Below are 10,690 nucleotides of genomic sequence, written 5' to 3'. Positions count from 1 at the left end.
ACTTGAAGCAGCCAATTAGTGGCAGCAAAGATAAGGTTCTCAAAAGACCCCTGCCGGCAATGTTCCATCTAATTTTTCTTAGGTGGCGTGCGCAGAAAATTTCTCTTGTGCAAAATTTTTCCCAGAGCCAAAATTATGTGCGTACAATATCCGCACCACATAAAGTATCAAAAAAATAATATATAAAAAAAAAAAAATACTGTCTGCGCTTCTCACCCTAATAAAGTTGGCAACAAATATATAAACATAATATAAATGAGAGGTTTTGGTTATATGAATTGGCCAAAGCATAATTAAGCTCACCCGCCACGTCAAGGCACACTCTCAATAGGGTGAGAACCTACGCTCACCTCCTACATAGTGGGCACACAAAGCAGTTTATACTGCTACCAAAACCAGATTAATGTGTTGGGGAGGTGCAATTAAACCTCTCAAAAAAATAATATATATATATTTTTTATTGGGAAAAACTGTTGTGCGCACAATTTTTGGACGTGTGCGCTCTCTAAAAATGCTATGTGCGCGCGCACAAGCGCACAGCTTGGAGGGAACACTGCCTGCCGGTGGCATTTATCGGCCCAGCGCTGGAGCAGACAGTAAGTATATCACATGGATACCTGGGAACTCTCTGGGGCCTCTTCTCTGGGTCACTACGAGGAGGGATGTTGCTTTATGCCCTACTCCCTGCCCACTACCCCTCCAACAATGACGTGTGTCCCACCACATTAGCGTGACCATCCTCTGTTGTCAGTAGGACTGTCCGCCACGTCAACGGGACCTCCTACATGCATCCTGCAAGGTGTTTAACACCACAGCCGGAGCCAGAAAGTTCCCAGGTATGATCACATGCAAGGAGATGTGTTTGGCCTAAAATCTCCTAAATCCCCCCATGCATTTGCATAGTGGACACCATGTTAATTTAAAGGAACTTCTTGGCCATCATATACATTAAAGTGCATATGATGGCTGGAGTGGCCCTTTAAATTAAGATACTAATGACGGTGATTTTCAGAGCTCATTTCAATGCTGTTTTTATCTCTTTAGACTCAATAGTTTCCATTTAACACAACATCAAAACATAATATAAGAAGATTTTTGTACATAGAATGCTTTTTCGCTTGATTTTTAAAACACTTGGCTATCCATAACATTCTAGACTCTAACATATGTATATATATATATATATATATATATATATATTTAGTGGAGAAAAGGCTAATTTCTGCTAAGTACTCTAATGCCACGAGCGCTTTTGGTTCTGGAAAACCCAGTATGGATCATTTAACCGGATGGGCCCCGCGGGATCATTCAGCCGCGGACAGTTTCTTAAGGCATTAACATGGCTTAATTAATCCACGTTATAAAGTGCTCTTCGCCCAAATATCTTAGTGAATCATAAATCACCTTTATGTAACGGAAATAGTCTTTTCTGAAATCGAATTGATCGTATATAGGCGATGCCGGTAGAAGTCTTTTTCACGGATCAGGCACCTTTAGTTATATGTCCCTACGTCTGTCTTTTTGGGACAACCTGTTAAATATTGTATGTTTTAACCCTTTAGTTAGCATACCTTGGAACTTTTAGGGTTTTTCCCCCAGAATTTTTGCATCAATCTCGGGGTGCATAATTATTCCTCCTCCTTGTTATCCCCCCCCTATTGTTAAAGGCTGCCCTCTGTATAATGAGTGCATATGAAAGTACTAAGTCCGCACTTTCATTATGCATTCATTCAACGTACAACAAAATAAAGAAATTCCACTTACCTAAGTAAGAAGAAGCTGCAGCTCCAATGCTGCATTTAGAACAACCCCCTTTACAGTTCAATGTTTTAAGCCATTGATTAGCTGCTTGGACCAGCCAATCAGCGGCAGAAAATAACTCTTATTGATATCAATGGGTGTAGAATCCTTCCATGCATTTGCAAGGGGAACACCACGGAAATGTAAAATGTATCATATGTGTTAAGGCACAGCGGGAGTACACAAAGGACACAACGCACTGTATTGCATCCTGTGGCCCTTGGCGGCCCTCATCTAGCCCGCCTAAAACTTGTTGGAATCTTAGCATAAATTAATGCATTAAAAATATCCTTGGATTTAGTTTAATGTTTAGCATTCGGATACAAAGTAACTAGTTAATGTATTAAGAGGTCTATTCCGTGCGGGGGGGGGGCTAATGGTGGGCTTGAAGTAGTTAAATATCGTATGGTATAAAATCTGATGAGTCCTGTGGTTTCTCTGAGCCAGATGGGCTTCGATGAAAAGCACTGAATTCCGGTTCTAAAACATAAAGGGAGCGTGATGAGTGGCCCTCCGGGTTTCTGGCTATTATTTCTTATCTTGTAATCGCTTTTTTTTTTCTTCTTTTTTCTCCCATTTATTTCCAGACTTTACTGGTCTCATGTACCTATAATGAAAGCTTTAAAACTGATAACAAAGAACTCGGTCCCCTGGAAAGAAAAAGAAGAGAAAAAAAAAATACATTTATTTTATGATTGAAAACATAATAGCCACATTATTGGTGCTACGGAACTGGAGCGGGGAAAAGTAACATTACTTCCTGCTGGCACTTCACTCATGAAAGGCTCCTTTTGACAAAGAGTCACTTCTGCAGAGTCGGAGGAGCAGTCAGACGATCGCCATGAATTACGGATTTTCCAGACAATCTTTCGGTCTCTTTTTTTCCAAGGCCGTGCTGATCTGTCTGAAAATATGCTTTTTAACTACATTTCTCCGCAGTACAGCCTGTACTTGTTCAACTGTCTCCTAAAATTTAAAGATGGTCCCTTTAACCGGGAACACTCAAGAAAATTGCGCTACGCGGGGCAGAAATGATTTGAATGCCCCGTTCCTGTATGAAAGCATTCCCGGTTAAAGGGACTATTAGACAGTAAAGGGACAGTTTAATGCCCCGGGCAGCCTCACCGACAAAGTACTTTAATATGCGTTCCTCAACCTTTTTTTAGATGTTTTTCAGGGACACCTGTGGTGGGGTTGTGGATAGGGGAGAGAGTAGGGACAAAGTAAGGAGTAGGCAGGCCATAGGTAGGTTTGCTTGGAGCCAGAGGCATGGACACCTGGCTACGACCCATGTTGGGATCTCAGCTGTAGGACATTGGTTGGTGGCCACGTGGGATCTACAATGGAGCCCAGACCTCCATTGAGTTTACAGGTTCCTGAAATCTCAGGGGAGAACAGATGGTCTCCTCAACTGGCCCGTGATGACCCCCATTGCCCGAAAAAAGAGAGATAGAGCAGCAGATACATGAAACAGTGGGACAGTGCCAAAAATAGTTTTGACTGTTGTGAAGTATGCGATGCTGTCACAAAAGATTATATTTTAGACTTGTATGCTTGAATTCATTTGAATTTTAATTAAATTTGACAATTTTGTTCTTTTTTATTTGCATTTCGTTGCTTCTTCGCTCTCACACTCTCTCTCATACCCTCATTCATTCTGAGTGAGAGTATGAATGAGAGTATGAGAGCCTGAATGAATACGAATTTTGTTTCCGAATGGAAAAAGCTCCCTCCGAATTTAATCCGAACGGAAAGGAAATTAATTGTCTGAAAACGAAACATGTTTTTTTGGTCCATTTGCACTAGTGGTCTCAGGTCAGCTTATTGGCCGAATCCTCGGATATTCTCGTCTTTCTCCTTCTCTGACTTCTCTTCAGACAGCGGCGCAGAATATGTTCAGAAATAATAGAAATATTAACGCGAAAGATGCCTGAATCAAAGTTTCGCTCTATAATTTATATAACGGGACAGGCCAACCAAAACCCGTGATCTACTTGCCCTTAAAATAACTTAGAATGGGCATAATTTGATAGGGTTTTTTGCCTTTTTGCTGTTTATGGTGTAATAAGATGCCACCAGCGGGATACACGCGAGAGTTTTATTACTTAAACAAGGTTAAAGCAGATCTGCCCTGTTCCCATCTTACGGTTCTGTGCAAAAAAAAAATAATACTAACAGAATACAATTAGCAACATAGATTTATTAGAAACCCACCTTATATGTAAACCATGGAGGCAGCCATCTAAACTTCTGAATGATTATTCCTCCCCATTAAGTTATCTCTCCCCTAATGTTACGTCGCTGATTGTTGCTGATTAGTTAAGGCAGCCTTTGTAAGATTTGGGGAGGTGAAGGGAGAGCGCTCCAGGGCAGGAAATTATTTGGGTAATTCTGGCTTTGCCACAGGCTGCCACCGATCTCAGCCTCCGTTATGGTTATCTGTTCTAAATCCTCTCCGTCTTAACTTTCAGGTCTAGTGACGCCGCTGCAGGTGATTATGGATAAGGAAAACATTCAGGTGGCGCGCGGCCAATCCGCCGGCCTTTTCTGCTCGTTCACGACCAGTGCGGCCCTTACAAACCTCAACATCATCTGGACGGTGACCCCCCTGTCCAACGCCAACCAGCCCGAGCAGGTAATAAAAAAAAACAAACTCAAAACGTCCTCGTTATTCAGAATTTACAGAATCTGTGCTTATTATCTGGATTGTTTAAACCCTCCGACGGGGTCGGTGTGTCTTAACTATACTCCCTCCCTGGATTTGGGGCGATAAGTAAGTAAAAACTGAGTCCTGACTGCAGGAGTAACTGCTGCTTTCTCGCATTTTTTATGCATGTCCAAAATGTTTGAGCCATTGTATAGCGCTACAGAATATGATGGCGCTATATAAAACAATAAATAATAATACATTGACATACATGGAGTAATTATCAAGCAAGTTGCCCCTCCCCCCCCCAAAATTTCCAGACAATGGCATTCTATTCTGCCAAAGCCAAGTCTCATGGTCAGGGGCTAGCAGTTTGCACAGAGGTTTAGATGGAATGGAAATTTTAGAAGGAGGGAAGTTTCACCTTACTGAGAGGGTGGTGGATACGGGGAACAGCTTCCCAGAAGAATTGGTAGAGGGTAATACAGTGAGGGTATTAAACATGCATGGGATAGACATACGGCTCCTGAATCTAAGACGAGACCGACGACTGATTCAGGTTTGAGTCTTTACAGCAGGAAAAAACAGGCGATTAGACGGGGGGCCGAATAGGGCCGATCTGCCATCACATCCTGTTTGCGACAAACCGGTATGTGGCACCAAAAATTGAAATAACACATTAAAAATGTCATGAAAGTTCTGTTATTTCTTAAAATGCTCTAATAACTCGTGTCCTTTTTCTTCTTTTTTAAGATTATTATTTACCAAGGTGGACAGGTCTTCACGAACGCTGCTCAGTTCCACGGGCGCGTTGGGTTTATGCAAACCATGCCAAGCACCAATGCCTCAATCTACATTAACAACACCCAGCTATCCGATACAGGAACGTACCAGTGCATGGTCAACAACCTGCCCGACCGCGCCGTCCGCAACATAGGAGTCGTCGGCTTTACCGTGTTAGGTGAGCAAGAACGCAGCCACAGGATTACAAGAACAAAGTGCGTTAACCCCTTAAAACCTTCATGATGTTCTATGCCGTCCTATGCCAAAAATCTAGATATGTAGTCATGAAGAAAGCAGCGGTGAGCCAGTCCTCGGGAACGGGCATTCATGTTTCCCCAAGGAAAGTGTAAAAATGCTGAAAAAGTCTCAGGTTTTTGCTATCACTTTATTTTTTTAGGCATTTTGTAGGTTTTGCAGGTACAGGCTATACATGCGCTATACATATAACATACAGTCTCATATAATGTGCTGCTAACGCGGCAGAGCATTCCTCTCATTGGCATTCAGGTTTTTATTTCTCTGCCTCGGTCATCAAATACAATATGTTAAAAAGTCTGATTTACCACAACAAGGTTCCATTAAAATCTAATGACACCATTAAAGTCTATTTGGCCCATTGAGGTCAACAGAGGATGCAAAGCAGTTTCCAAATAACTGGGGCCACAGGAGTGTGTATATATTCTCCTACGCGACCAGCAGCCATTTTTAATGTGCCACCATCTGGTGGGTGAATTAAGTTGTTGAGAATTTCATTTTTTTTTAGTTAATAGGGACTAGGGATATTATTATTTAAATTATGATCATATTGCGGGTTGAGATTATTTTTTTTGCGAGTTTCAGGTGAGGACATGCAAGTTCAAACTGAAAGGCACATACCTTTGCATTCCCTCGCAAACAACTTGCATATTAGTGGCAAACGCTGACTATTTACCAATGCGACTGACCCCAGTGGACCCCCAGGAGGTCAGCTATCTCTCCACAGACTGGCAATTAACCGTTTAGTTGAGGATAAAATATAACTCGCAATGTTAGACAGTCTAGGGGCCACATTCTTGGGAAATATACACAGCAACGCAGATTAAGAACATTTCTAAGTGGAACAGCACCTTTAACAGGCTATTGACGTACTATTACATCATTGTTTTTCCCCAGTGCCTCCTTCAGAACCGCTGTGCAACGTTCAGGGGTCCTTGGATATCGGTAGTGATGTAACTCTGACTTGCAGCTCAGAGGAGGGGATTCCCAGGCCCACGTATATTTGGGAGAAGCTGGACAGCGCCCCCATTCTTCCCGCTTCTGTAATGCAAGGTGGGTCAGCTAAACAAACAAAAAAAAAAATTATGCTTTCACATGCAGGCATTTAACAAAATATCTTAATGCCAACTAAGAAAACGTTCATGGTTTTAGCACATTAACCCATTGATGTCCAGGAACCAGTAAATAACCTAGGTTTCTTCCACTCATTAAACTATAACGTGTAATATTTGTGAAAAAGGTGGTATAATAATTATTTAATGAATACGGGAAAATCTATAACTGTATTTTTTGACCTCTCCTATGAAAAATGTATTTCTGTCCTTGCGCTCCTTCTGGAGTCTGTTATATCAGAAGATGATGTGTAAGAATCTCAATTCAGTTGTCTAGAATCTGCTGACAAGAGCTGCAGCTCCTGGAGCATAAAACGAAGGGATCTGCGTATATCATAAATCTTACAAATTATTCAATATGTAATGATTCGGTTTAATGTAACTCATTTTGGAGCGGAGCTCGTGGCTTCGCGTCCATTTCAAAGAGTTGGATATGACAAAGAACCGAGTGAATGAATGTCTCCCACATTCATTATTTCCAGCGACCCTTCGTTTTAATTGAATATGTTGATTGTAAAATGCTGCAAGGCAATTATATCGCTTGTCCTTTTTTATGCGCGTGTTGTATGTAATGGATGGTGTATATAGTTAGAATCACGTATGTATTCTGCTCTTAAAGGGACACTTCATTACCTTCAGGTTAAAGATCCTCAACAAAGAATGCAATACTTTAATATGCATTCCTCAAAACATAATTGTCTTTAGGAAAAGCTCCAGCAGCCGCAGAACACCTCCTCCGTTGTCCAACGTTTTGCGTCTCTTGATTGGTTCCTTGAAGCAGCCAATCAGAGGCAGGAAGGTGATCCCATCCAATGGGAGCGCTTTCTGCTCATAAGGGGGTTTCGATGAACCAGTGGTGGAGCAGACTGTGGCCCCAAGCTAAATATGTTGGTGACGGGGAGAGGGGCAAACACAAATGGAAAAATACCCCCCCATGCATTTGCAAGAAGGACGCTTGGTTATCATATGCCTTAAATTACATTACTGGAGTGTCCCTTGATTCCAGAACTTGACATTCCCCATTCTTAACTTCAGAAAGGCCTGTATGATAAGATATATCATTTGTGTATAATGTCCCTTTAAATACCATAATATAATTTGGAAAAGAAGAATTTGTATATTATTTGGAATGGCTAAAATTATTTTTTATTTATTTTCCCAGACCAATTTCAGGGGACAATTTTGTTGAGAAACATCAGCACGGCGTCGTCGGGGCGCTACCAGTGCGTGTCATCCAATCTCATGGGCGCCAGAACCTGCCTTCTAGACCTGCAAGTCGTGGCTCGTAAGTCCTGTCATGCTGCTGCTTCCGATTCATGACTTTAGACACAGTCCCCTGTTTGTGTTTTATATTATACACCCTTCTGGGTATCAAACCCTATAAAGCACCTGACATTACAAAAATAACAAGGTGTTGCTTTGCCAGGGGATAAATTGCGCCTGCGTTATACACTGTGCCGCTCCGTTACCTAATCGCTCGCACGTCACCCTTCTGGCACTAAGTTTATAATAAATATATATATAGAGATTATCATCATTATTATGATTTTTAAACACCCATTGAAGTCCCCCAGAAAGTATCAGCCTGTGGCCCTTGCCTTTTGTTATCTGTATATAGTAATCACGGCATAAAATGATCAATCATTTTGGCTGTCATTGTACTCTCAGCTCAGCACCAAAGCGTGGGACTCATTGCCGGAGCGGTGGTGGCCGCGGTGTTGGTGTTGATACTCTGTATCATTGTGGTTGCCGTGGGGTTGTCCTACTGGAGGAACAAACATAAAGACGAGGAGGATGAGATCCCGAACGAAATCAGGTATCTCGTAGCTGTGGCGGGTCTTTGTTCCAATAAGAAATATTCAATGCTTTGGGTGCCAACGGGATGAGGGCTGCTTTGATGAACTCGAAGCTCTCCATGCGACAACAGGACCACCGAGTCACTGATAATTCATAAAAGCAAAGCAGAGGAGTACTTTGTATCAAACTGGTTGCTGAATACTGTGCCTGAATCTCACAATCATTTAAAGTAAAGGTTCTAGCTTTCTTTTGCCACCAAATTTCCCAGCATATGAATACGTGCTGATTTTATTATACTTCTTTTTCTAGAGAGGATGATCTTCCACCAAAATGCTCCTCGTCTTCCAAAGTGTTTCACCCCGACGCCTCCTCCTCTGAACACGAGACTCTGACGTCAACCAACACCTACAACGGACACTATTGGCCCAACGGCAAACCTAACTATACCAGTGGGTCTTATGTGCACTATAACTGCAACGGCTGTCGCCAGCCCTCTGGTCGCTCAGCCACAGGTCCTCATCGGGCAACGTATGCCAACGGTGGGCAACCAGTTCCAGGTCCTCCAAAGACATTGGTAGTTACAGCTAACACGGCTCCTTCCCCTAAAGCCGGAACGAGGAGCAATGGCACAGTCGGTAGGAAAGCAAAGCCCTCTCAAACGAGGTCTTATGCCGTGAGCCAAGCCACGCTGGAAAGAATAGGCGCTGTGCCGGTGATGGTACCGGCCCAGAGCAGAGCTGGATCTTTAGTATAAGACAGGAATAGAGTTCTGCAGCGACAAAAAAAGAGAGCAATGTTAGCGTATGGGCTGTTAGGAACCTTTCCTTGTTCCTCTGTCAGTTCCTTTCCTCTGGGCTGTCAATTAACGCTGGAACAAGCCAATCTAATGCTCTCGGGGGAGAGGACAAAACCCTCGGACACGGAATAAAAAAACGGGGAAAGGCAGACGGTTTGCAGAGATTAGAACTCATCCTTGCAGTGCCAAGCACAGCCCAAGGGCTTCCAGCGCAGAATAGCTTACGTGCCTCCCTCGCTCTCCCCCAGACCTTCACACACATACATACCCATTAATGGCTTTATTTTTCTAACACCTGCCTTGTTCGGAATATATATACGTGTTTTGCGAATGGAGATGGTGCTACTGGTCCTCTTGCAGAACACCTGGTGGAATAATACAGAGCGTATGGGTCACTAACCTGAAACAGGTCTGTCTCTCACTATAGCACTTTACCAAGGTCCACGTAGAACATGGTCTACAGATTCCCGCACAAAGGAACCGGGTGCAAGATGACGGGAACTGTAGGAAGACTCCTTGGCTCAACCGGTCAAGGCTCAACCGAGTGGGAATCGCTGAACTAAAACACTTTCATACCCGATCTGAGTTACCCTAGGTCATTACTACAACGCTGAGAGCTTATTCTGAAGTCTCATTGCTATTACTTTTGCATAATTTAAACCCTTTCTCATATATTTTCACCGTTACCTCTAGTTATTTAAAGGTTGTACAACAACCAACCAAAGTTGGACAAGCCTCAGACACCTTCCTCCATTTTTTTTGCTTGTGTTTAACTTTTAGCTGAATGTTTAATTATTTGCTGGTTTTTTTTTTTCTTTCTGTTCTCTTTCGTCGTTCAGTTGGTGCCCCAGATAGGGTTTGAGAATGAAAAAATAAATAATATCCACCTCCAAGATGACCATAAAAGATGTGATATAATCCATCTTTCGCAAGTGATTGAACAGAAACCCCCCGTGCTGGTTACAATGTTATCTTATTTTTGTTCCATTGCTATTTGCTTGTAATAGAAATATCTCCAGAATTGAAGGTAGTCTGATGGCTTCTCTAAGCTGCTGGAAAGGTACCGCTTGTTTGAATTACTGGAATCTCCGCATAGCATGTCTCCTAAATGGAGTTTGCCGATTTTAAGCCCCCCGATCTTGGGAGAACCCACGCACGTGTTGAATCTCATAGGGCAAGTTCCAGAAATAATAAAAGAAATGTATCTGTAGGAAAGTTACTTTGTAGTCTCCTCGGGTACCCTGTCGGACTGTTACTACCCTTGGTCCCTTTGGAGCATGTTATTGAAGGAGCCAAGACCCTCATTAAGAATGTCATCCTGCAATAAGCCGCCATGGCAGCTGGTGCATCATTATGGTCTTTTTACGGAGAGGATATTAAATAGCTTTTAGTCTCGGACGGTTAAACCGGCCATTTTCAGGGTGTCTGGGTTCCATTTGTTAGAATAAATATTCAATCTATGCATTACGGGTGATAGGTTGTGTCGCTCAAAAGATACTT

At 42.6% G+C, this 10,690-nt stretch overlaps 1 protein-coding gene across 4 annotated transcripts; it reads left to right on the top strand.

The window, feature by feature from the left end:
* Positions 1-4,276: 4,276 nt before the first annotated feature.
* Positions 4,277-9,148, top strand: LOC149274275 (immunoglobulin superfamily member 11-like). Of its 4 annotated transcripts, XM_089505689.1 has the most exons (7): positions 4,298-4,435; positions 5,201-5,408; positions 6,383-6,538; positions 7,760-7,824; positions 8,164-8,174; positions 8,279-8,413; positions 8,704-9,148. In XM_089505689.1, the coding sequence occupies exons 1-7, from the start codon at positions 4,298-4,300 to the stop codon at positions 9,146-9,148; spliced, it is 1,158 nt and encodes a 385-aa protein (XP_089361815.1). The 4 variants fall into 4 exon arrangements, with proteins under 4 accessions (XP_089361818.1, XP_089361815.1, XP_089361817.1 ...); XM_089505692.1 differs by lacking the exon at positions 8,164-8,174 and having other exon boundaries at positions 4,277-4,435; positions 7,760-7,882; positions 8,266-8,413; XM_089505691.1 differs by lacking the exon at positions 8,164-8,174 and having other exon boundaries at positions 7,760-7,820; positions 8,360-8,413.
* The last annotated feature ends 1,542 nt before the right edge of the window (positions 9,149-10,690 follow it).

This window comes from Sceloporus occidentalis, unplaced genomic scaffold (genome assembly GCF_023333645.1).
Source record: "Sceloporus occidentalis isolate IW3139 unplaced genomic scaffold, rSceOcc1.0.p SCAF_342, whole genome shotgun sequence".
NCBI lineage: Eukaryota > Metazoa > Chordata > Lepidosauria > Squamata > Phrynosomatidae > Sceloporus > Sceloporus occidentalis.
Note: the sequence above shows the minus strand (reverse complement) of the source record. Positions and strands in the feature narration are given on the sequence as shown.